The sequence below is a fragment of the Heterostelium album genome (assembly GCF_000004825.1).
Source record: "Heterostelium album PN500 unplaced genomic scaffold PPL_scaffold10, whole genome shotgun sequence".
Taxonomy (NCBI): Eukaryota; Evosea; class Eumycetozoa; order Acytosteliales; family Acytosteliaceae; genus Heterostelium; species Heterostelium album.
The window spans coordinates 1,614,434-1,641,145 of NW_008805072.1; the positions used below are offsets into that span (position 1 = coordinate 1,614,434).

Here is a 26,712-nt window from a genome sequence, read left to right on the forward strand (position 1 = left end):
TTTATAGATTGAAAAAGTAATCCGCTCATCCTTGACCTTTAATATTTAAAAGGTTAAAATAAATTTGTAACATGACTTTTTTTCATTAGTTTTTGTTATGTTAAAAAAATAAGATCATAAAAACCATCACCCCCTTTTTAATTAAACACAAAAAATATATCATTGTTTTTTTTAATCAATCATGAGAGGTTCATCTTAACTTTTTTTCATTTTTATTGTTTTTAATATTAAATATTCATTATTAATAAAGGATAAGATAAAAGATCAGTAATAATTATAATGACACCTTATTTAAAACTTATAAGAATAAGTAAACATGGATGGAGTGCTTTAATATACTTTATCTATTTCATAACGAGATATGCATATGATTTGCTACTGAATCTACCATTGTCACATAGAATTCTCTTGTCTGTACTCTACATTGTCATACTAATGACTATGATATTCAGATACTTTTATGGTTCACCTGTTAAATATCTACAGGAATACTTTGGTAAGTTTAGATTTTCTCTCAATTCGATCATTGCAAATGAAAATTAATATCCACTTTATATAATCCATATATAAAGGTCAACTTCCAGGTGATAATTTTACTTCATTTCCTTTGACGTCATTCACATTAATGTTGGCAGTGTCATCTCTGTTATTCTCTGGTATTGTAGTTCTCGATATTTATTGATTATGATCAAGGTTGCTGCAACTGAATATTGATAAATTGTAAATAAATCACAAAATGTAAATATTGCTAATATTTTAAAATCAACACTATATTAGCTTGTACATATGGTAAAATAAACCAATTCAAACATTTAATATCTTCACATTTTAATCCTCTATACGATAATTATTATCTTGATACTATTACCAAAATTTAATATTAAAATTAGGTAAATAGTTGTACAACTTAAGAAAATGTTTGACTCTTTTTTGAACATAGCTCCTAATACTTGGATACCTTTTTAAATTTTTGAAAATAATATTTAATTTAGTATTCTAATAATAAAACAAATTAATTTTTTAAATGTATTTAATTAAAATAAAACAAAATAAAATAATATATGTATTAAAATTTGAATTAAACAAACTTTAGCCTAACATAGGTTTTCAAACAACTCAGCTTGTATCACCAAGCAATAGAATGGCAAAAATTGATTGAAGCACTGGTGCTTCCAATCACAAACTCTGTAACTATAGTACATGAGATATTTATGTTTGATTAGAGAATGGAATTCTGTGGCAATATGGATTTTAAGTTACCAAAGTTGTTATTAATAATAAAAATCATTACAGATAGAGTCATTTGGAAGTAGGTTATTTTTGTAGAGGTGCGCAACAAAATTATTATTTTCAATAGAACTAGATTTGATAAACACCAATCAAGTGATTTTTGTACAAAAAGTTAAATCCTTACTACTATCGGTAATAAATGATGCAATTATTATCTCATTAATTAATTAATTAAAACAGTTCACCACCAATCAATTGATCTTCATAACAGGTATTATATATTACACCTCTATGATTTTTAAAGAGTATTAATTTGAAAAGTAATTATAATTTACTTCTTTCCACGAATTGGTTGTGATCACTAATAATCTGAACATTTGTAATTATTGAGTTATTGTTAATGATCTCATTCACATACTATTACCAATAACAATAACTTACAATATAAATTATTATTTCTTGTATTTAACCATTGGTCATAATAAATGTTACAGATTATCTTATGTGTGTTATTTCATTTTATCGGTTGGGTTTATGTTTGCCACTAAATCTGTGCAAAATTTTTTCATTTTTGGGGGAGGGATAAAATGAAATAATTACACTTGTTATAGTAATAAATTTCTTTAATTATTGTTTGTTGTTTAATTATTCTATTGACATTAGTGTCATTCCAATAATGATTTTAAAAATATAGAAAACAAAAGGGTAGTAATAATTTAAATTTGAACCATATATAGTGAAGAAATACAACATTTGTTTTTTTATTACACAATGCAAAACTAGCAATTATCCTGTAACATTTATCAAACTAAATAAAAAACACACTAATCATATTAACCCTTGTTAAAAACTTTTTAACACACCACTAAATCAACAAGATACTTGATTAAATACAAAATGTATTTTGAGGTGGAAATTATTTGTTTTTTGGTGGTAACATTTTATAATTTTAAAAGATACCACCAATATACTTTTTGAAATTATAAAAAAAATAAAGGTATTTTCCTTTAATCATATCTAATTTGAATGATTTAAGCTTAAAAAACCAATTTACTATATTGATGTTCAAAACAATACATCTAATCAAATATACTATTTGATAAAAAATTCAGGATTAAATTAAGTAAAACACACGGAGTATATATTGATGAAGAAATCAATTAGTGATTATTATTTTTAATTTATTTTAATATATATTAAACATTTGCAACTTTTATCAATTGCAAATAAATAATAGTTTTAAGAATAAAGAATTTCTTTTTTAGAAATGATAGATAATATTAATTTAACATCTGGAAATGATGTTGCTGTTGTTGGAATTGGTTTACGTTTTCCTGGAAAAGTAAATTCACCCCAAAAATTCTGGGAGTCACTCGAAAAATCATTTGATGGAATTGTAAAAGTCCCAAAAGAGAGATGGTCAGAGACTTTCCATGAACATGAATTAATTTCAACTGTAAATGCTGGTTTGGTGGATCTCGATGAATGGAAAAAGTTTGATCCGTTATTCTTTGAGATATCACCAAAGGATGCTGATATTCTTGATCCACAAGAAAGAATAATGCTCACTCTTGCTTATGAAGCTTTGGAAGATGCTCAAATCCCAGTGAGATCTCTTAGATCATCAAATACTGGTGTATTTGTTGGTGTATCACTTATTGATTACCACCAATTACAAAATGGCCCATGCCAAATTGACACTGTACCAAAGGTATTATGCGATTTCTTCACACATTCTGTGATTGCAAATCGAGTTTCATATTGTTTCGATTTCAGAGGTCCATCGATGTGTGTCGATACTGCATGTTCATCATCTTTGACAACAACAGATCTTGCAATCAAATACATTCAAGATGGTGAATGTGATGTTGCTCTGACATGTGGAATTAATGCTTTGTTTGATCCAAATACAACCAGATTGTATGATAATATTGGTGTTCTTGCAGATCATTGTCGTCCATTCGATCAAGACGCCAATGGATTTGTTCGAGGTGAAGGATGTGGTGTTGTTGTTTTGAAGAAACTTTCGTTGGCTGAAAGAGATGGGAATCGAATCTATGCAGTCATAAAAGGAAGAGGAATCAATACCGATGGTCATTGTAACAAGGATACAATGTCAACACCATCAAGTACAACTCAATCTGAGAATATCAAACAAACACTTCAAAGATCAAATATCGATGCTTCACAAATCTATTATGTTGAAGCACATTCAACTGGAACTGTGGTTGGTGATCCAATTGAAGTGAATGCATTGATCAATGTATTCTCTTCAAATCATTCTCCAGAGAGACCATTGAAGATTGGATCTGTGAAATCAAATATTGGACATCTTGAAAGTGCTGCTGGAGTTGCATCACTCATCAAAGTATCATTGATGTTAAAGAATCGTAAACTTGTTCCAAGTATCAAGTTGAATAATTTCAATCAAAAGATTCCATTCAAACAATCGAATATTCAAGTTATCACTGAAACTGAAGATCTTCCGGATGATCAATTGATCATGATGGGAATCAATTCATTTGGAATTGGTGGATCAAATAGTCATGTCATTCTTCAAGAATATAAAATTGATAAAAATAAATGGTTAGTATTTTTTAATTAAACAAATTAAATTAATGTTACTAATTAACAAATTAAAAATTTAGGAATCAAAATGATATTAAAAATAATGATAAATATTATTTGATTCCAATCAGTGCAAATTCATCAACATCAAACGATAAATATTTTGAATCAATCAAAGAATATCAAGATAGAATATCATTGAAAGAATTTGCACTTTATCAATCATTGACCAAGTCATTCCATTCTCAAAGAAGAGTGATCATTGCAAAAGATTGGAATGATTTCAATTCAAAATCAGTTGAGATTAATGGTCTATCACCAATCAAAGATTCAATTGGAAAGAAATTGATTTTTGTATTTTGTGGACAAGGACCACAATGGAATCAAATGGGAATGAATCTTTATGAGAATGAACCAATATTCAAATCAACAGTTGATGAATTAGATTCATTACTCAAAGAATATTCTGGATATAGTCTCATTGAAAAGATGAAACAAATTCCAAATGATTCAAATGATATTCACAAACCAATCATTGCACAACCTGCGTTATTCTTGTTCCAAGTTGCATTGTTTGAACTTTATCGTTATTGGGGATTGAATCCATCAATTGTTTTTGGTCATAGGTATGTTTTTAAATTTATTTAAAGTTAAAAGAATACTTATTAAATTAAAAAAACTATTTTAGTTTTGGAGATATCACATCTGCATATATTTCTGGAAATTTGACATTATCAGATGCAATCAAAGTTGTTCATTTGAGAGCATCATTCCAAAATGAAACAATTGGATCTGGAAGAATGTTGGTTGTTGGAATCAGTTCTGATCAGTTCGAAAAGAATTATCAAAATCAATTCCCAAATCTTGAGATTGCATGCTATAATTCTGATAATTCAATTGTAATCACTGGAAACAATGATAATTTAAATGAATTCACAAAACAATTGAAACAATCAGATATCTTTCACACATTCCTCAGAACACCATGTTCATTCCACTCATCACATCAAGAAGTTATCAAAGATAAAGTAATCAATGAAATCAATGATTTGAAATCAAAACAATCAACGATTCCATGGTATTCAACTGTAACTGGTGATCTAAAATTAGATCCTATGGTTTCACAGTATATTTATGATAACATAAGAAATCCAGTATATTTCAAGAAGACATTGGATTCAATTGTCAGAGATCTCAAAGGTGATTTGAAAGATTATGTATTCATTGAAATATCACCACATCCAACATTATCTGGATTGATAACACAAACAATTCCATCTGCAAAAGTGATTTCACCAATTCAAAGAAACAAAGATGAACAATTATTATTCAAATCATCATTGGCAACACTTCATTGTATTGGTGTCAATATTGATTTCAAATCACAATTCAATCAATTTGATATTTCAAATCCGATTTGGAGAGATAATGTTTCAATTCTTCCTCGATATCAATGGGATTCTGATTTATATTGGAGAGAATCACATCAATCAAAATTCAAAAGATTGAATGGTCCTTCAACTTCAATTCTCGGAATAAAATCAGTTTTCAATGGAAATGAAAATTATATCTCGGATATTGATATTGAAAGGAAACCATACCAATATTTGAAAGATCATCAAGTAAAAGATCGTCCAATTCTTCCAGGTGCTGCTTATGTTGAAGCAATCATTGAAATATTCCAATCGAAACAACAAGATATTCTAATTAATAGATTAGAATTTATGGTACCATTCTTTTTAGAAAAGAAGAAAGGACAATCCTTAAAATTAGTCACTGATATTGAAAAGATATCGAAATTGGAATATTCAATTGATTTCTACAACAAGAATTCTGACTTTTATGATTTAGAAGATGAAATTTTCAAATCTGCTAAATCTAAAGTTACACTTCTTTCAAAATCAAACAATCGAATAATCGATATTGAATCTTTCAAGAATCAATGTAATTTGACAACATTCACACAAGAAGAGTTGTACAAGAGAACCCCCAGAGTTGGATTGAGATATGGACCTGCATTCCAACATATTAAATCGATTTCCATTGGAAATCAAATGTCATTTGCAGTTTTACAAACGAAATCAACATCAAATACACCTTCAAAGATTCTCGATGCGACATTGATTGATAATTGTGCTCACGGATTAATTGGTTTTCTTGACGAACGAAGACAATTCATTTTCAAATCAATTGATGATATGAGAATCAGTTATCAGAATCTTCAAGAATTGGAATCAAATCCTCCAGATCATTTATTCTTGTTGACAAGAATTGTTGATTACAATAATTATGAATGTATTGGAAATTGTTTACTTGTTGATCCCAATGGTAAATTAATTTTGGAAATGAAGAATTTCACAGTTGGAACAAATGAAAGATTGAAAATGAAAAAACTTAAATATCCAAATGATGAACTTTTCGATACATTCTATCAACCAAAAGACTCAACACTTTCAAATCCAAATGATATCATTCCATCACCTCTCATTGAAGAATCATTGGCCTGTCTCGAAGTCAATGAACTTAGAATAGATTTTACCCAATGTTTTTTTGTAATGTTCATAAGATTAGTTCCAGAATTCAATCTTGAAGAAGTTTTGAATCAATCAATTGAAGAATCAATGATCAAATTCAAATTCATTTCAAATGATACGAATATCAAATTATTCTCAAGAGTAATTGAAATATTTAAAGATTGTAGGGAGTATTTGAATATAAGAGAGGTTCCAGAATCTATTTCCAAATATGATGCTTCTTTAAATGAAAATGCTTTCAAAGGAGGTCAACTAATCATTGAAACTTTGCGTGGAAATGATGAGTATGGTGAACAATTATTCAGAGATGGTGTTATTTCGAATCTATACAAAGCTCCATTCATTCAATACTATTTCAAACAAACATCATTCATTGCTGTTCAATCAATTTTGGAATCAATTAAACAATCCAATTCTAAGAGAATCATCAAGATTCTTGAAATTGGAGGTGGAACTGGAACAGTAACAAACTATTTGATTCCACAACTCGATGAAATGTTATATTCTCTTGGTGATCAGAATCAAGTCGAAGTTATTTATACTTTCTCTGATGTTTCATCTTTCTTTGTCAGTCCAATGAAAGATAAATATTCAAATGAATACAAATTCAAATCAAATTTGAAAATGAAATTCAAAGTAATTGATTTGGATCAAGATTTAGTTGATCAAGGACTTTTGAAATCATCATATGATATGATTCTAATGTCATTGGTTATTCATGTCTGTCCAAATATCAGATCTCCAATTTCAAATTGTCATCAAATTCTTTCACCAAATGGAATACTATTATTTGCAGAACCTGCTTATAAATCTGTAACTGCAGATATATTATTTGGTGGATTTAAACAATTTTGGAGTTATAATGATGATATTCGTGATCATTGTGCTCTCAAACCAAATCAATGGGTTGAATTACTTTCTGAAGATAATAAGTTCAAGAATACAAGAATTTATGGACCAAATGATTCAAATGGAAATCAACTTTCACCAGATTTAGGACATATGTTTATCATTCATACTCAGAAATCATCAATCAAATCACTCAAAGTTAATAATATTGAAAAATTATCAATCATTATTGATGAGAACCAAACAATTCCCATTGAATATTTTGAAGGATATTCAAAAGAATCGATTTCATTGATTAAATCAAATGAAATTGAATCTCATTCGGATATTCTTCAAAATTCAACTCAAATTCTATTCCTTCCAACTATTGAACTTCAAATGGTAGATATATATCAACAAACTTTGTATTCATTGGTCCAATTATTACAATTGTTCACTTATCAAGACAAACAACCAAGAATCATTGCTGTTTCCAAAGATAGAGAATCATCAAATTATTTATCAAATTCCATTGTTGGACTTTTAAATACAGCTTTTGTCGATCATAGGGAATTAGATTTATTGATAATCGATACTGATTCCTCATTAAACAAAGATTTGATTCACATTATACTTAAACTGTCAGAACACAAAGAAATACTTGGAGAAAACAGTTATTTGATAATCAATAATGAAATAATGGTTTTGAGAGTAAGAGATATCAAAGATGATGTTTTCAAATATTCCAAAGCATATGAAACAAATAATGAAAATATATTGACAATGGCAAATATCAATCTTGATTACAAACTAAAGAATAGAAGAGAGCTACAACCCAATGAATTGGAGATTGAAGTTAAATCAATTGGATTGAATTTCAAAGATAATTTATTCCATCTCAAATTACTTCCCCAACAAATGATGATTGGAGGTGATATCTATCATCCTTCTTTTGGACATGAAGCTACTGGAGTTGTTTCAAGAATTGGAAGTGATATCAAAGAATATAAAGTTGGTGATGAAGTTATTTCAGCACATACTTTTAATGGTATGGCTTCACACTCTATCAATGATCAATCTTTCTTCTGTTTTAAACCAAAAGAACTTTCACATAATGAATGTGCTTCTGTTGGTGTAGTATATACAACAGTATATCATTCATTATTTGAAGTTTGCCATTTCAATGCAGAGAGAGAAACAATTTTAATTCATGGTGCAACTGGTGGTGTTGGAATTGCAGCATTGAATGTCATGAGAATGTTGAAATGTAAAAGAGTTTATGCAACTGCTGGATCTCAGGAAAAGATTGATTATCTCAAATCAAATTATTCTGATATCTTAATTGATGTTTTCGATTCATATTCCCACGAATTTTCAGATAAAATCAAAGAACAATGCAAAGGTGTCGATGTTCTCATCAATACATTACCTGTTGAATATATGGAGGAGAATTTCAGGTCAATGGCACAATATGGAAGAATCATTGATTTAATTATTACTCATGTTCTCAATAATAATACTTTTGGATTTGGTCAATTCAAAAAAGACATTCAATATAGTACTTTGGATCTAAAATATTTATTCTACAATAGAATTGAGTATTGTAAAGATTTAATGTCAACAGTTTTCAATGATATTATTAGTGGTAAACTTCAATTGACCCCAATCAAAGTATTTGATGTTTTGGAAACAAAAGATGCATTCAATTATATGAAAGATCGAAAACAAATTGGTAAAATTGTAATTGATAATTCAAACATTCAACAATCAATCCTTAAACCATTGATAGAATCAAAAGATAGAAAACCATTACCAAAGAATGATTTCAAACTTGATATTTCAAATACAATCATTGTCACTGGTCAAAGTGGATTATCTCTTGAATTGGTTCCATGGCTTGCAAAAAATACATATGCATCTGATATTGTTGTTCTTTCAAAATCGACATTGAACAATCGATTGAAATTAATTATCAATTCAACAAAATCAACAAGAATTCATTTCTATCAAACTGATATCACCGATATCAATGAATTGAAATCAAGAATTGAATCAATTTCAAATTCAATGCCACCAATCGAGACAATTCTCCATCTTGCAATAATTCTTGAATCGTTCCCAATCAATGAAGTGACATTCGAAAATATCAAGAAAGTTCATGATCCAAAAGTTGTTGGAGCACATAATCTTCATACTCTATCGATTGATCTCAATTTACCATTGAAACAATTCATTGTATTCTCTTCGATTTCAGGATTTAGTGGTGAAGCATCACAACCTGGATACAACTCAGCATGTCTTGCAGTTGATGCATTATGTAAATATAGAAATGATACACTTGGATTAAAATCTAAATCAATCAGATTAGGTCCAATTCTTGGTGAAGGAACTGTTGCTGAATCTGCTGGAATTCAAGAATTCTTTATCACTAGAGGTGTTTATCCAATTCCACTTTCAATATTCTTTGGAGGTCTTGAAATTATTCTCTCTCAAACTCTTTATTGTACTCCAATTTTATGTAATGTAACATCTGTTCGTTCATATGAAGTACATCCTCACATACAATATAGTATTGATCACATGGTTGTTGGTGAAACTGGCAAATCAAATATTTCAAAGATTGAAAATCCACTTGAGATTATTTTAGATGGATTTTCAAATTTGTTGTCAATTCCTAAACATAAACTCAATATGGAAACTCCTTTAAAGAATTTTGGAGTAGATTCATTGATGACTGTTCAAGTCAAATTCTTTTTAGATACGAATATTGAACAAGATATTTTCACAATCGCTCAAATTCCCAATCTTTCAATTAGTAATATTGAATCAACTCTAATTAATCGTAGAAATTTAAAGAAAGAAAAATAAATCATCAATTTTTTGTAAAATGCACCTATAATATCTAATTTCATTGTTTACAAAAAAGTTTATAGAATTTAATATGTTAGTTAATATATTAAACGAATCTATCATATACGAATTTACACAAAATCTGTAATGAAATTAATATAATAATAGAATCAGCATATGTATCCTTAATAGTCGAATAGAATAGTTGACTATATGATAGTCACAGCAGTTTAATCTTTTTTTTACCATCCCACATTAATTTTCGACTTCCACCACAGTAATTTTTCAATTTCAAAATTTTTTTCAAAGTTAACTTGCCAACACTCATATAAAAATTTCAAAACATTGTGTGACGGACATTGTGCAGAACATCGGCTGGGGATTGGTTTTTTCAAATTTGAGTGAGTCCAAGTTAGTTAGTGGCACGTTTACTAACTTACCCCTTCAGTGAGTTCATTACTTTTCAGTGAGCAAAAAAATGAAAATAATTGCAAATATTTTCATTTTATAGATTTTAGAAAAAAATTAATTAATAAAATTATTTAATAAATATGGATAATTTATTACTATTATCTAAATTAAATAGTATAAAAGATAAATCAGGTGAGGATTTGAAGCAAAACACACTTTATAGTGATGTTAAACAGTTTTTTACAAAAAAGAGCGAAAAAAACAAAAATATTTGTTTCTTTTGTAAAAAAGAGTGCACAGCAGATACAGCCCAGCATTGCAGAGAGCACTTGAATACAAAAAGCTGCAAATTGGCACAACAATCACTATTACCAAATAAACTCACAACAAACTCAGACTATTTATGTTGTAGATATATAGTAATGTCAAATATTCCATTTTCAACTTTGGAGAACACAGAGTTCAAAGAGTTTCTTCAGTCTCTGAACTTTTAAATGAGAGTCATTCTTAAAGGATAGCCATTATTTGAATTTTTTTTTCCTATTTTGTACTCGAACTTTTTCAAATTTGGTTATTTTTAAAAATTAATTTTAAATAATTAAATTATTAATTTTTTAATCCTCAAATAAGAAATCTTGTTTCAATATATAAAAAGATCAATATATATATCGTGTGTGTGTGTGTGTGTCATATATAGTCGCTCTGCTCCCTATATGTTGCTCTGCTACCTTCGGTTACGCTTCGCAAAATATTAACAGGTAACTCAAAAATGGATACTTTTATAACTTTTTAAGTTTTCCATAGTTTTCCATCTTACTTTTTTAACACTATTCCTTATTATCTCTTCACCTATCTATCACTATGGAAAAATTATGGAAAACATTTTTTAGTAACTTTTTAACTTTTATATTTTTATTAACTTTTCAACTTTTCCATAATTTTTCCATACCTATTGAATATTAAGAGAGGAATCGTTAAATCCATCGAAATTTAGGGTATGGAAAATGTATGGAAAACTTTTTAATTAACAAAAGTTTCCCTTTTTGAGAATACTCTTCATTTGATCTATCATTTGATCATTTGTCTGATTAAGAAGAACGGCCACGTAGTGCGTTGTGGGGGGAGCGTAGCGGAGGGAGCCACTGGTCGAAGACCAACACAGATTATTTATCAACTTTATATCAAATAATTATAATCATTAAAAGATGTGGGACAAGAACAACATTGTATTAAACTTTTGAAAAACTATAATTATATAAATAAAAGTAATAAAAAAAATGGGTAATGTTAACTCAAAAGAACAAAGACAAAAATACCATTTCGTTGAAATGGTAGAAAATGAAAATGGTCAAATGGTCGAAGGGAAGGTTCACTATTTAACTTTAGAGCAGGCTAAAAAAATGTTTTTTGTATCAAGTTCATAAAAAATAAATTGATAAATATTCTTTTTTTAAGAGGTGTCACCTTGGTCGAGTTTGGAAACTCGTATTAAACATTTAGAAAAATATAAATATATATAATAATATAGAAGAAAAAAAATGGATACTGAAAAAGTTGTTGAATTATTCAAAAATTTTATCGAACAAAATAGAGAAATTTTGAACCCAATACCAGTACAGGAGGAAAAGATCACACACACAATTGTTGAAAAGAACTATGATTGGAATAATATTGTTGATAATTATGAAATTAATGATACTAATGAAAGATTAGAAAGTATCAATGTGAAAGCGGAGGTCGACCAAGAACGACAAGGATTATTTGGCCAATGTAACACTGTATTTGATCGATCTAAATTAAGGGAAATGATTCACACTGCAAAAGCCAAGAATGATATTAAAGAAGTTAAGAAGTATATTAAAACCCACTTTATGAAGCTTCAAAACGGATCAAAACATATGATGTGGTCACCAACTGAAAATTGTTCTAACTATCTTACCAAGCAAGAGATTATTGATAAGCATTTAATCAAAGATCTAAAGAATAACAAATTTTATTTCTCTGCTTCAGATTGGTTCTTTGAAGAAGATGATGAGTTTTATATTAGCGGTATGAATCCAAATAAACCATTGTATTATACTCAAAATGGCGCAAATATGTTTAATCTATTTGCAGGATATAAGTGGACAGATAGAAATTCATTTAATGTTAAAATGAATGAACCAGAGTATGCTGCCCGTATGAAACTATCAATTGGCGTAATTTTAAATCATATCCGAAAGGTATGGTGTAGTGATAATCAAGATCAATTTGATTTCGTTAAGTATTGGATTACTAGTGTAATTGCCGGAAGACGTCCAAAGCTTGCCATCTACCTACAATCTGGCCAAGGAACAGGTAAATCAATTATCATTGATTTTATTCGTGATCATGTTCTTGGTGAATCAATTGTATTCCAATCACAAGATCCATCAATCGTACAACCAGGATCATTTAATGGTCCGTTAGCGGGAAAGATATTAATATCGCTTGAAGATCTTCCAACAAGTTCTGCAGGTGAATGGAATAAAACAAGTAACTCTATTAAACATTTGATTACTGGTAGCAATATTGTGATTAATGATAAGTTTAAAACCCAGGTAACAATTGATAATCATCTATCATTTATTATCACCAGTAATACATCAGCAATTAAAATTGAAGATGATGATAGACGTTATGCAATTCTAGATGTGTCTAATATTTTCAAGAATAATAAAGACTATTTTGAATGGTTGGCAGCAAATCATTTAACTTCTGCAGTTGGTGAAGCATTCTATTGGTGGTGTGTTGATAATGTAGATCTTGTTAAACAATTTAATCGTGTACCAGATACCCAAACCAAAACTGATATAAAATCTGATCATCTTCGACCACCACTACAATTTATAAAAGAAAATTTTGTGTTGCAAAAGAATGCATTAGAAATGACACTAAAGGAATTCTATGATAGACTTACGGAATACTGTACCAATAAGAAAATATCATGTCCAACAAAACCACAAACAAAAAAGATCTTGGGCGAGTATGGTATTGAAACCAAAGAGATGTGTCGTGGAGGTGTTAGCGGAAAGAATAATTGGTTTGTTTACACACACGATCAATTGCTTCAAATCTATAAAGTTAATAACATGATTAGCAGATTTGACACCTATGAAGATCTATCATTTGGAGAGTTACAAAAAATTAAAATGTTAGAAAAAGAAAATGAAGAGTTAGAAAAAAGAAAATGAAAAATTAAAGAAAGGTAATTACCTGTCGCTATCAAATGTAAATAAATTCAGTCTCTAAATATTCAACACAAAGTCGTCAAATTGTTCATATTGATTAACAATATCTGGTACATCTTCCATCAACTTTGTTTTCAATTCCCATGTGTTATCTTTTGGATCATCATAACCACGCCATTTAACCAGATAATACCATCTATTTCCAATCTTCTTTTTTGATAATATTTTTTCCACAATGTATTCATCTGGTTCCCCACGAATAGTTGATGGATGAGGTTTTTTTTCGCCTGGTTCTACTATCTGTAATTGATTGCGAGTATATGGTATGTATGGTGGTGAAATTACAAAGTACATTGGTGGCTTTCCTGGTTCTAATAATATTCTATCTATCTTTGTAGGTTTTGGATTCCATCGAATATCTGATGCTCTAAATCTACCTGCCAATTTGGTGGTTGTTGATTCGTTTGTAATCGCCGATGTTAATGTAGCTGTAGTGACATCTATAGGTTCATCTAATTGTACTCTAACAATAGTACCTTCCTTTAATAAATCCTGACCGTCACCTAATGGTTTATCTGGTACTTTCTTTTTTAATCTATCTCTTTCTTCTTTATCTCTGTTGTATCTTTCATTGATAGCTTCAATAACAAGCGGAAGATCTTCTACCCATGATATAGACTTAGTACCTGTTAGTAACTCTTCTGCAGTCATTCTCATAAAGAGTAACTTACCTATGATCTTATTACGTTGCTCAACCAGTGCTTGTTGGCGATGTCTACCAGGCCGACCATAACGAATATAAATACCTTTCTCATCGAAATATCTCTTTACTACTCCTTTGAACTCTGATCCTGGGTCTGTTTGTATCATCTTTGGTAAACTAATTATGCGACGTTCATAGATTTCAATAAATGCACTTTTCACTTTTAACTGCTTCTGCCGATTTTGCTTTTAGTGCTACTGCATCTGTTAATCTACTACCTAAATCAACTACTACTAATGCATATTTATAACCATTGTCAACTGGGAGAAATAATAAATCTGCTTGTTGTTTATCATTTTCTTTAAACTCTAAGATATGTGGTGTTGTTTTATTATTATCTTTTTTTGGTATCTTAAATAAATTTGATAATTCTTCATTCTCATCATTTTTTTTTAAATTCTTTTTATAAAAATCCATTTGAAAATTCGTATTAAAGATTTACAAAACTATAAATATATATAAAAAGTTACAAGTCATAAACTACTACTTTAATATTAATAATATTTTAATTAAATAACAACATACAACTGAAAAATGAATAGAAGAATAAGAGGAGTTGAGCAACCAACTAATCTTGTAAGATTTGGTATGCAAATGAGACAGTATCGATATGTATCAAGAGGAGGTCCTGTTACCAGACAACAAATTGAGCAAAAGGCTCAGGAACTAAGCAATCGATTGCATGCAAGGGGTGAAAGAGGTGAAATTCAATTGGCACTAAGATTTGATGATAATTGGAGAAATAGTAAATTTACAAAATTAGGAAATAGAGTATCTTTGTATGTCTTGAATGATGAAAAAGGATCTGATCGAATGCTCGATGAACCAGACGATGGTTTTCAAGAGTTTACTTTTTATGTAATTCCTGACAGAACAAGAGCTGGAGGTGCCAAAAGCGGAAGAACGACCTTAAATGACTGCCTTTATGATTGCTTGAAAGAAGTCTATGCGGATGATCTCAAACTTACACCTGAACAATTTAAAGCTGAATTGGGTTTACAACGTAATGATCCTGTACCAATTGATCTTTTACACAAGGTTGAGGAATTATTACCAAAAAAACCTTCAATAATTGTTTCAGGTGACCATACCTATGTAGGTGAGTCAAAAAAATCAAGAACAATTAGACTATCCCTCCGCAATGGTCATTACACTCTTGACAAAAGTAATCGTTTGAGTGCAAAGGGTATTTCGTTCAAAGAAAGAAAACCAGTTGCCTACTTTAGACATCACGGCCGTGATGATGTTACTGTTTCATTCTATGATGGAAAATTATATCAAATTAATTGTTTTGAAGATATAAATCAAAATGACATCAAATTTGATTTTGACTTTCATTTAAGTGAAACCTGTAAAACAATGTCTTCACCATATTTATTCATCAAGTGTAAATCTCTTGATGAGATGGAAGAAAAATACAACTCATTTATAAGAGTTGCTGATATTATTAAAAAAGAAACTAAAGATTTAGTTAACTACTATAAGTATGGTAATGTAAGACAATCAGCAACTCATTTATTGCTTAAAACACTTCCAAAAGATATTGAGATTGAAGATGTAAGTGCGGAAGAATCCTATTGGATAGAACAAGCAACAATGTCTGCGATGATATATTCAGTAGATCACTATGAAGGACCACTATATAAGTATGATTATAAAGCAATGTATGCGTGCATAATGAAAGATTACAGATTTCATATTCCAATTAAAAGAGGTACATTCAAAAAACTATCTCAAGACGAATTTAATAATTTAAAATTCTATCAATATGGTATTTATCATGCATCAATCAATCAAGAGGTTGGCCAAGAACGACTATTTAAATTCAATCAAAATGATTATTACACACACATTGATCTTACTAGAGCAAAAGAATTGGGTTTACAAATAAATATAATAAATGATAACAATGCAAATGTACTAGAATGGGATCCTCAATCGAAGATTAGTTGTGATATTATATTTGGTAATTTAATTGAAAAAATATTAAATTGGATAAAGAATGCCACAGATGATGATGTTAAATTAGAATATAAAATGATGTATGCTCAATTGTGGGGTTATCTTGTGAGAAAAAGAAAACAAACAATCTATGATCCAGGTATGGATAGTATGTTTAAGAAAGAAGATTCTATCAATAGATCATCAAACAAAAGTAGATCATTTGTAGGTGTGGATAACTATGAAGAGGGTGATGATTATCATATGATTGAGAGTACTGTTTATATCTATAATAATCAAAAGATTGAAAGCATAGTACCACATGAACGATCAAATAAAATAATTTTATCATATACCGACAATGTGTATGAAACCCCTTTCGCAAGATTAAAACCATTTATAATAGCAAAAGGAAGATCGATGATCAGTAAAATTATGATAAATGGCTTACAATGTGAACCCAATGATGTTAATAATTATATTAAAAGAGTTCACACAGATGGCTTTTATTCAACTAAAAAATTAAATTTTAACACCCACTCAAAAGGTAAATCACATGCGATTGATGATGTTCAAATAGGTGTTGCACCAGGCGATCTAAAATATGAGGGTTACACAGAAAAAGTAATCATTGAAAAATTCAAGAAAGTTTTGGGAGAATTCAAGTAGTGATCATCGAAAACAAAAATCTACTAAGATCTACTAGAATCTACTAAAATCTACTTAAAAATTCCACTATAAAATGAAAAAAATTAAAAAAAAATTCCACTATAAAATGAAAAAAAATTAAAAAAAAAATTCATACCATTTTTTTTGTTCTAAAAATATATAAATATTTTATTCCCTTAAGTACACACATGACACACTCCACTCAAACCAACTCTCTCCCACCTTATGTTGGTAAGACTCCAGTCGTATTTTGCCAACGACCCGAAGGTTGTGTTAAAAAACCTGCCAAAGGTTCAAAGTATTGTTCTAAATGTAAGCAAGTCATGAATGACAGGAAGATGAAAGCCGGACCCAAAAAGATCAAACAAGCAGTTGTCAAATTTGTAAGTGGTGTGCAAACAAAGTTATTAATGGAACGAACTCTGTGTGATGCCCATGTACAAATCAACGCGATGAAGCCATATATCTATCAAGCGAAATGTTTACAGTTGGAAAATAAGATTTCATTGGAGAATAGCAAGGGAGTACTCCCAGCCCCACTCCACGATGAATTGGATATCTCTTCTCTGAATCTTGGTAGCAACTATGAAGTGGACTCAGATTAAAACATAACATTTCAGCAAACTTTACTAAACTAAATTGTTCTTTGCCAAAATATTCGTATTGCGGCAAGTCAATCCATGTCATGTCTCTATTTCAATCTAAGCTGTCTAAACCGGTCAATATGTCGTCCATATCTGTAGTACCCATATTTGTCGTCCAAATCAGAAGCACTGTATCCAATCAATTTGTCATCATATCGGGAGTATCATTTGTCATGTGTACTGTGGTGGTATCCAGTACTTAAGGGATTTTTTGAAATGCAAAGAGTGTACCTCCTCGTGGTGCATTTTGGTAACTTTGTTTTAACAAAGGCTAAACACTCTAATCAATTAATAAAATATTTAAGCGTCGTTTCGCTTCAAATAAAACCAAATTTTTTATAATATGTTTTCATTGCATTGGCTTTTTTTTCCTCCACACTAATATCACTCCACCCTGTACAATCTTTAAATGGATGACCATTGTATCTGTTTATTAAAAACTTGATTGCATGATAACCGCAATTCGTTGAGTTTGATCTTTGATCGATAATTTTATTAACTTTAAATTTAAGATAAGTTTCAGGTTTAATCTTTTTAATAAGTTTATTTATTTGTTTCATGAAGTCATCAGTGGGTTCTTCGCCAAATGAGTCGTAATATTCAAGCGTCTTGTCACTTACTACGCTCCGATCTTTATCTTGGTGTGCGATACGGTCATCCCGACCATCTATATAACATGCAACCCAATGACTACCTGGTTGATCTGATGGATCAAGATTCATTATGAACGACATCTTCTTATTTGCGGGAAGTGAACTAACCATGTCGCTTGGGATAACGCCAACAAAACCACGATCTTTATAAGGTGCCATGATCTCTTCAATCTGGTAATCATATAACCCTGAACCGTTGCGACGGTCTATCACGCTTTCATCAGAAGAACTACCTTCTTCTAACCTCTTTTGATCATTCCTATCACCTTCGCCGATGATGGGTATCTCGAGATCTGGTTCATAGTATATAGACATTCCACCTTGTTGTTGCGGTGGTTGAACAAGATCGACAGGGAGTGCTACATTCCTTGGTTGAGGTTGGAAGCTCATATAGATTTCCTTTAACATATCATTTCGTCTGTTGTAATCTCTTGATCGTTCTAATTGACTATAAATATGCATGATATTATTAAAATTATCAGTGGTTAGTCGATTACTGAATGATTTGAGTAATTGAGCAAATCCTTTTTCATTTTTCTTTGTTACACTACCTTTTTGTTTATCATTCATATCTTTAGTATAATATTGGAATGATTCAAATGGGTTATTTAATGGAATGCTCGACAAACCAGTTATATTTTTTCTATTAATGAATTGATTTATCTGTTCTTTTATTTGCTCTTTCTCTACTTCATGTCTCGCTTCTATAATTTGTTTCTCAAACTTTTCTTTATTTACTTTCATTAAATCTTCAATAATAATAAAATTCTCTTCTGCTTCTCTTGCTTTTCTCTCTGCAACTTCAAACTTTCTTCGCCATTCATCATCATCTTTTTGATTAGCTTCTAAACTATTTAACTCCATCTTTGCCAATCTCTCATTAGTCAATGCTAAGTTTGCTGCCATCTCATCTCTTTGTTTTTGCTTTTCTGCTCTTGTTTGTATTTTTTCTAATTTATCATTATTATCAATATTTAATTTTTTGTTCATCGATGTTTTTATTTCATCCAATTCTTTTTTTATGATAGGATCAATCTCCACTAAAATGGGTTGATCAATTTTTTTATCATCAATTGTTTTCCTTAAAACCAACTCTCTAAAGTTATTATCATTAATCGATCTAATTAGATTAAAATCAGGCATCTGATCTTGTTCGAAGCGGCTAGTGAGCAAAGCACGTTTATAAAGCTCATTTATTATTTCATTATCGGATTTCTTTGATTCAATGTATTTTTTGTGTTTACCATTTTTTATATACCTTCTATTTTTATAATCTTTGTACAATTTTGGAGGTCTCAAACGTTGTTTCCTTTTAGAACCTGTCATTTTACTTAAGAAAAAATAATTATTAAAATAAATTAAATTGTCTTTTTCCCCTCTAATACCAAAGAAAATCTCATTCTATAGTTAGTTGGATTGATCGGTTGATTGTTTGTATCAATTTCTATCAGATTAAAGTCATATGTACCATTTATATTTATATTACTATGATTTTGATATCTTTGTTTTGTATATATATTGGCGGCAGTAAATTGTTCACCATCTCCTGTAACACATGGCAATGTAACAATTGAACCAATTCCTAGCAAATTTGTTTGAATAGAAAGTTGTGCGATAGGTGTATCAGCCCGATCTTCAAGATTTACTAATATATCATAGGATATTAAAGTTATTTGATCTGGGGTAAAAGGAAAGTTAATAGGTATGGACAATGATGATTTATCATCTTCATAACTGCTAAAGTAGCCTGTAATTATCTTAGTTTGAGTTATTGTTCTTGTCATCGTTATCGTTCTTGGTGGATGACAGCTTTTCTTTGATATATATCAAAAAATAAAAATATTATTTTTTTATTTTTGCAATTAACCTTGATTCTTTATATTATTGCCAATCTTGGTTTTCCTCCGCTTCCATCAGTTATAAATAGACGTCTTTTTGTTACCGCAACAATTTGATGTTGTAGATTATCAGCATGGCCAGCCACAAGATTGCAAGTAAAATCGAATTGTACATCATTACCAGTAAGCGGAATACCTTTGTAAATGTTATCTAAGATTTCAGATGAAACTCCTTGACCAAAATCTTGAACCCAAGTCCAATTATAGTTATTAATGTTTGGTGTTTGTATAGTAGTACCCTCAAGTAATTTACTATTCATATCAAAGTCATCGTATCTATTTGGATATACATTATAAATAGTCAATGGTTCATTATTTAGAGATGTAGAGAAATAATCAATAAAGTTAGTGGCCAAATTATTGTTATAAACAGATAGATTAGGGTTTGCAGCATTATTTGGAGTAAAGATACTATAATAGATTCTATCAAGTGTAATACCATTGCTTGCATTATAACGGGATTGGCATGATTGTGAGCTACCATTAGTAAGTTTATTATATGGTTGGGTATATGGAATTATCATTTGTAATCCTTGAGGTGATGCAAGTTGTTCTAGTAAATCATTGGTGATATTTTTGTTGGTTTCATTTGCTAAATGTATCTCCAATTTAGTAATATTGGATTGATTTAATTGAGCAGGATTTTCGGTTGGGTCATCTCCCGCATAGAAACCTATACATGAAAGTGGATTCCAAGTAAAAACAACATACATATTTTCAGAAAAACATAGATCTTTGTCCAGAGCAAAAATAGAATCAAATATATCAGCAAAATAAATCTTTACATTTACCGTAGTGGGTTGGTTATTTGTGTCTGCAGCAATCAAATATGCAGGTTCAGTATAAGATCTATCACCATGTGAGTTATCATATCTTATATTTTGGTCAGCTGGTTTATTTGATGAAAAGCATGGTGTAAAAGTGATTTTATCACCAGCAGCATTTACTTGCAAATCACAATATCTACTTAATGTTTTTGAAAGTTTTCTATTAATTTTCATAGTCATCTTTGATTGTATATGGGCCTGTTTAATGTCTGAGCAAAATGCTTGGGTTCCATTACCAAAAGTAATTTGTTGGAAGAATGAAATAAAGTCTGCAAATAAATAGGGCGATAAATTATTTCCTCCGGCAGGAATAGTCAAGGTAAATTGCAACCATGATCTAGATAGATTAAATGCTGTATTGGGTGATAGAATAAAAGTGGTTGTATTTCCGCCTGTGTTTAAAAAAGTGGAGCTGCTATCTTGTGGATTTATTATTAAGTATTTATAAGATGGTTCTGAAACTCCCGCAGGTTCATAATTTATTTCATTAGATACAGAATACATTTAGGTCTTTCTTGAATGGTTCTCTTTTTTAATTATATATTATTTATAAATTTATAAAATAAAAATTATTATTTATTTCTTTCTTCCTCAATCTCTTTATGAATCTGATAGTGTATAAAATCTTTTTGTAAATCATAGTTATTATCATGTTTAAAAATCATCAAAGTAAAATTAAGATCAACTCCATTTAAATCTACTATATTATCATCTCCATCGGTTAAATAAAAATTAAAATAATTTTGTTTATTTGATTTTAATTTTTTACAATATGATTGAACATCTGTATTCTTCCAATAGATATATGAGTAATCAGGAATGCCACTTGATGCATAAATTTCTTGCAATATGTCATCATTTCCATTGGTACAAATATCGCTATGAATATAAAGAACATTATCTCCTTGAAGATTAATAACATTTAATGATTTTAAAATTCCACCTATAAATAAATTGCTTGAGTCTTTATTAAAACCTAGATGACGATACATTTGATTTTTAAAATTAAATGATATATTTCCTTCTCCATTACAGGTAAAAACAAACTTTCCGTCGTTTGGTTGTTTTGATGTAGGCCAATTTATGGTGTATTTATATCCATTGGGAGATAGTTGATTTAGTAATTGAAAAAGGGTTTCCTGTAGAGATGTTCTTGAATAATTACCTATCGGGATTGATATTAAAACTTCTTTATTTCTTTCTTTTAATGTAAAAGAATTTAGATTCTTTCTTATTGTGTAAAAAGATTTCGGAATGGTTGCTTGTGTTATTACAACTCTATCATAGTTCATGGTGGAAATGAAACCTAAATCTTCTAAATGATATTGAAAATTAGAACTACTACCATTTGTTCTATCTGCAGAATCAATGTAAAATAAAGTTTTGTTATTGAAATTCATTTTAATAGTATAATTTATTATTAAAATTTTTATTTATTATATTTATATAAATAGTAATATTCTAATGATGGACAAAAGATCAATAAGTTCTTCTAAAAATTTAGAAAAAGCTAGAGCTGCAAAAGCTCAAAAAAAAGATACAATAATGTATTTGGATGACGATTTACCAGTTGATGAGAAAAATATTGAGAAACCTATTCCCGATAAAGTAGTTGTGAATACCAACATCCCAGATATGCTTGTTTTAGAAAAAAAACAAAAAAAAATAGAAAAGTATAAAGAAAAGAATAACCATATTTTAGAAAAATTAGATGAAATATCAAATTTTATTTTCTCAAATAAAAAAACCCAAAATGAATCAGCTCCAAAAAGAAGATTTATTAAAACCGATAATAATTGTGAAGACTTTAGTACTGTAGTACATTATAGAAATAATTTATTAAATAAATAAAATTTGTTTTTCTTTATTAAATGTATGTTTATAAAAAAAATAATATAATAGTAAAACCATTAAATAGTGGTTCTAAAAATAAATTACCAGTTTTAGGAGATGATCTTTTTTCTTTAAATTCTGCAAATATCTTTATTTGTGCTCCAAAGAAATCTGGAAAAACAAGTGTTATAAATAAAATATTGGAAGAATGTGCTGATATTGATACCAAAGTATTTATATTTTGTGCTACCGCTTATAAAGATGATAATTGGATTACAATAATTGAAAGATTAAATAAAAAAAACATTTCAAATATAGTTTTTACTTCAATTTTTGATGATGAGAATAAAAACAGATTAAAAACTTTAATCAATAGATTAAAAGATGAAGATGAAGAAGATGAAGATATAAAAAAGAAATATGAATATCCGGAATATATCATAATATTTGATGATTTATCAAATGAATTAAAAAATAAAATGATCCCACAATTAATGAAAATCCATAGACATTTTAGGATGAAAGTAATAATTAGTTCTCAAAATTGGAAAGATACTCATTCAGATATTCGAAAAGGAAATTTAGATTATATTTTATTATTTAGAAATATACCTGAAGATGTTCTTGAAACTATATATGATGAAAACCCTTCATATATTGGATATAAAAAATGGATAACTGCTTATAAATATTCAACCAAAGAACCATTTAATTTCTTTTTCTATGATAGAAATGATATTAAATTGGGTAAAAATTTTAATGAAGACCTATCCTTTAAAGAAGAATAATTAAATTTTTATTTATTTTATATTTTTCAAAGATATACACATTCTAAAAATGCCACCAAAAAGAACTAGACGAACACAACAAGGAGATGGTTTCCTTGATTGGATTAAAAAAGGAAATCAATGGTTAAAAGATAAAAAAGTAATTTCAACAGTAGCAAATGCACTAGGTTCTCAAGGAGCAATACTCCTAAATATAATAAATAAATACTCAACTCAAATATTAAATTTGAATATTTAATATTTATTATAAATATATATCAAATATATTTTAATATAAATATTAAATAAATATAAACTTTATTAAATTTATAGATCTATAAATTAAATAATTTTCTAAACCTCGATCGGTTATATCAATAAAATTATTATTAAATGTTAATATAACAACACTATGTGAATGAATTGAAGTACGATATAATTGAATTGAATTATTTAATTTTATAATAACACTAATTAACACATTTTTCACTTTGACATACAAAAATACATATGTATATATTCATATTTGTATGATTTTTTTGAAAAATACAAATAAAACAAATTATTTTTTTTTCATATACATATAGTTCATTGACTGTTTATACCATTATAAAAGGATCAAGATATTAAATGAATGTTTAGGAGTTGAATTGATTCGTGGTGCGTTGTACTTGTACGGAATTTAATTGGTTAACTTAATCTATTTGAAAAACATACCAGTGTGTAGAAATTTCAAACTACATATGTCATACTATATGTCATACAGTCATTGACTAATTACATATATAATAAAATAGTTATATCACAGTCTGTGAGACTATATAGTAGTCGGTGTATAGTATTTAAATTGCTAATACACCAAAAAATACATAAAGTCAAGTGATTAAAATCAAAAAACGTTTTATAAACTATATATGATATATGACATACATATTCACATGTGAAATGTAGTATAAATTTTTTAATTTCAATAGTATTACTGATATTATTTGATTTATTATTTAACTCTTGTAACTATTTGAATAATATGTTTTCAAACACTAACTTTGATCATAAATTTGGTATATGTGCGATGGGGAGGTAAATTCAAGATTTTGAAAAATATTTATCAAATATTTAACAATATTTATGAATTTTTTTTAAATTTATTTTTTGATTTCACATTTATTACAATTATAAATTTTTGATTGATTCAGTGTTAGAGTTTTAGAATTTATTAATAATAATTAATTTTATAATAGTTATAAAATGAGTGAAAAATATCACCCTTATAGTTCATCTGATAAAGAAATAAAAAAAAGATCCAATAAATATAATAGTTCTATTTATGAACACTTTTTTAAATTTATAGATTCGAATGATAAGAATTTAATTAAAATGAAGTGTAAATACTGTCAAGTATTTACTTTTAAATACGATAAGGTAGACAAAAAATCAGTGTCTAGTGGTTTAGGATGGGCACATCTTGAGAGTAAGATTTTTAAATTTAACAAAATAATAACAATTTCAAGTGATCTGATTGTCCTATTATATTTCTTTCTCTATAATTTTTTTATAGATGTGAGATTATCTTGCCACAAAGAAAGTGAAATAGATTGGTCGTATGTCGCAGAACAAAAAAGGAAAAAAGCAGAAACACTTGCACTTGCTATATCAAAACCTTTTAGTCAAGGTGTATCAGAGTATGTATATATGATCTTAAATTGAATATTCAATTATTAACTATATTAAAATAGGGAATTATTAATAGATTTAGTAATCAAAAAAAATCTTCCCTTCAACTTAACAGAGGATGAGAGATTTAAAAATTTTATTTCATCGTTAAGACCAGAGTTCAATTTAGTTGGTGGAGATACTATTAAAAATAGAATAATAAAAAGATATGATGATCAAGTTGTACAACTCAGAGAGTATTTCAAGACTATGGATTCCAAAATCAGTTTCTGTTTCGATATCTGGAGTGTCAAGGATATCTCTTTTTTGGGTGTAACTGGTCATTGGATCGATAGTCAATTTAAAGCTAGAAAGTGTTTGTTAGGAATGGAGAGCCTAAAAAGCGATAAAACAGGTAGGTATTGTAAAATGAATTTTTAATTTACAATTTATTAATTCAATCAAATATTATTTTATTAACATGATTCAGGTATAACTCTATCAAAACTTTTTTTTGATGTTATAGAAAAGTTTGATATCTCCAAAAAGATAATGTGCACCACTTCTGACAACTGCTCGAACAACCACACTACAGTGGAGAACATTGTCAAAAACCAAGATCCTTCCAATGATTACAAAGGATTCCAGGGTGGACATATTTTATGTTTAAACCATGTGATTAATTTAGGTAAGTGAATATAATAAAAATAATACATTAGCTATTCAAGTTGTATAAAAATAAAAAAAATATTAAAATATTAATATTTTGTTTTAAACAAACAATTTGTTCCTATACATCATTGAATTTATTAACCCTTCTTTTTCAGCAATAAAAGCATTTATAGGAGATAAATCAACGAAATATCTTTTCGATAAAATTCACTCCTATGGTTCAAATTTAAGAAACTCCAGTAACCAAACAGATGCTTTTTTTGGGTAAGAAACACAATTATAATTTTTTTTTTTACATAATTAATAAAAAATTTTAAAATTTTAGAATTTTCGAAATTCTAAAAACTGAAAAGAAGGACAGGTTAAAGCCAAAAGTATTGAACCCAATCCGTTGGTCATCTGCTTTTCAGATGACTAGTAGATTCATCAGGATCAAAGATGCAGTTGATTACGACATTAAATATAAGATTACGAAACATGATATCCATCTCACTACCGATGAATGGGATATCATCAAACAAATCAATAAATTCTTGGATGGTGTGGATTTTATTACTTTGGCATTACAAGGAGCTGATGTTAATCTGTCTTGCAGTTTACCTGTGTATGGTCGGCTCTTGGACATTGGAGAGGAATGGAAAACCAATAAGATTCTCAAGACTGCTGCTGAAGCCTTTTGGAAAGAAATAGATGTATGTAATCATATTTTATTAACATTTGCATTTTCAAATTTGAAGGTTTTTTAAAAAAACTTTTTTTTTT

General features: G+C 28.6%; 10 protein-coding genes across 10 annotated transcripts; 7 read left to right on the plus strand and 3 right to left on the minus strand.

Moving 5' to 3' along the window:
• Nucleotides 1-279: 279 nt before the first annotated feature.
• Nucleotides 280-1,000, plus strand: PPL_12637 (uncharacterized protein; the record flags this gene model as incomplete). Its single annotated transcript, XM_020583363.1, has 2 exons — nucleotides 280-496; nucleotides 993-1,000. The coding sequence occupies 2 exons, from the start codon at nucleotides 280-282 to the stop codon at nucleotides 998-1,000; spliced, it is 225 nt and encodes a 74-aa protein (XP_020429550.1).
• Nucleotides 1,001-1,226: 226 nt separating this feature from the next.
• pks27 (putative fatty acid synthase) lies at nucleotides 1,227-10,028 on the plus strand (the record flags this gene model as incomplete). Its single annotated transcript, XM_020583364.1, has 5 exons — nucleotides 1,227-1,309; nucleotides 1,358-1,383; nucleotides 2,496-3,816; nucleotides 3,879-4,424; nucleotides 4,487-10,028. The coding sequence occupies 5 exons, from the start codon at nucleotides 1,227-1,229 to the stop codon at nucleotides 10,026-10,028; spliced, it is 7,518 nt and encodes a 2,505-aa protein (XP_020429551.1).
• A 1,670-nt stretch (nucleotides 10,029-11,698) lies between these two features.
• Nucleotides 11,699-11,845, plus strand: PPL_12639 (uncharacterized protein; the record flags this gene model as incomplete). Its single annotated transcript, XM_020583365.1, has 1 exon — nucleotides 11,699-11,845. One exon carries the CDS (start codon nucleotides 11,699-11,701, stop codon nucleotides 11,843-11,845), a length of 147 nt encoding a protein of 48 aa, XP_020429552.1.
• A 114-nt stretch (nucleotides 11,846-11,959) lies between these two features.
• PPL_12640 (primase-helicase family protein) lies at nucleotides 11,960-13,633 on the plus strand (the record flags this gene model as incomplete). Its single annotated transcript, XM_020583366.1, has 1 exon — nucleotides 11,960-13,633. One exon carries the CDS (start codon nucleotides 11,960-11,962, stop codon nucleotides 13,631-13,633), a length of 1,674 nt encoding a protein of 557 aa, XP_020429553.1.
• Nucleotides 13,634-13,687: 54 nt separating this feature from the next.
• Nucleotides 13,688-14,810, minus strand: PPL_12641 (uncharacterized protein; the record flags this gene model as incomplete). The annotated part of the gene is made up of 2 exons (XM_020583367.1): nucleotides 13,688-14,500; nucleotides 14,562-14,810. 2 exons carry the CDS (start codon nucleotides 14,808-14,810, stop codon nucleotides 13,688-13,690), a joined length of 1,062 nt encoding a protein of 353 aa, XP_020429554.1.
• Nucleotides 14,811-14,927: 117 nt separating this feature from the next.
• Nucleotides 14,928-17,003, plus strand: PPL_12642 (uncharacterized protein; the record flags this gene model as incomplete). The annotated part of the gene is made up of 1 exon (XM_020583368.1): nucleotides 14,928-17,003. The coding sequence occupies one exon, from the start codon at nucleotides 14,928-14,930 to the stop codon at nucleotides 17,001-17,003; it is 2,076 nt and encodes a 691-aa protein (XP_020429555.1).
• Nucleotides 17,004-17,191: 188 nt separating this feature from the next.
• On the plus strand, nucleotides 17,192-17,608 carry PPL_12643 (uncharacterized protein; the record flags this gene model as incomplete). The annotated part of the gene is made up of 2 exons (XM_020583369.1): nucleotides 17,192-17,315; nucleotides 17,478-17,608. 2 exons carry the CDS (start codon nucleotides 17,192-17,194, stop codon nucleotides 17,606-17,608), a joined length of 255 nt encoding a protein of 84 aa, XP_020429556.1.
• A 310-nt stretch (nucleotides 17,609-17,918) lies between these two features.
• PPL_12644 (uncharacterized protein) lies at nucleotides 17,919-19,626 on the minus strand (the record flags this gene model as incomplete). The annotated part of the gene is made up of 3 exons (XM_020583370.1): nucleotides 17,919-17,927; nucleotides 18,268-19,420; nucleotides 19,559-19,626. The coding sequence occupies 3 exons, from the start codon at nucleotides 19,624-19,626 to the stop codon at nucleotides 17,919-17,921; spliced, it is 1,230 nt and encodes a 409-aa protein (XP_020429557.1).
• A 550-nt stretch (nucleotides 19,627-20,176) lies between these two features.
• On the minus strand, nucleotides 20,177-22,425 carry PPL_12645 (uncharacterized protein; the record flags this gene model as incomplete). The annotated part of the gene is made up of 3 exons (XM_020583371.1): nucleotides 20,177-21,417; nucleotides 21,795-21,968; nucleotides 22,191-22,425. 3 exons carry the CDS (start codon nucleotides 22,423-22,425, stop codon nucleotides 20,177-20,179), a joined length of 1,650 nt encoding a protein of 549 aa, XP_020429558.1.
• A 67-nt stretch (nucleotides 22,426-22,492) lies between these two features.
• PPL_12646 (uncharacterized protein) lies at nucleotides 22,493-26,642 on the plus strand (the record flags this gene model as incomplete). The annotated part of the gene is made up of 11 exons (XM_020583372.1): nucleotides 22,493-22,835; nucleotides 22,928-23,605; nucleotides 23,679-23,785; nucleotides 24,213-24,285; nucleotides 24,600-24,705; nucleotides 24,867-25,096; nucleotides 25,184-25,307; nucleotides 25,362-25,693; nucleotides 25,805-25,966; nucleotides 26,124-26,214; nucleotides 26,276-26,642. Coding segments are annotated over 11 exons (2,613 nt in total), but the record flags the coding sequence as incomplete, so codon positions are not given.
• Nucleotides 26,643-26,712: the final 70 nt, after the last annotated feature.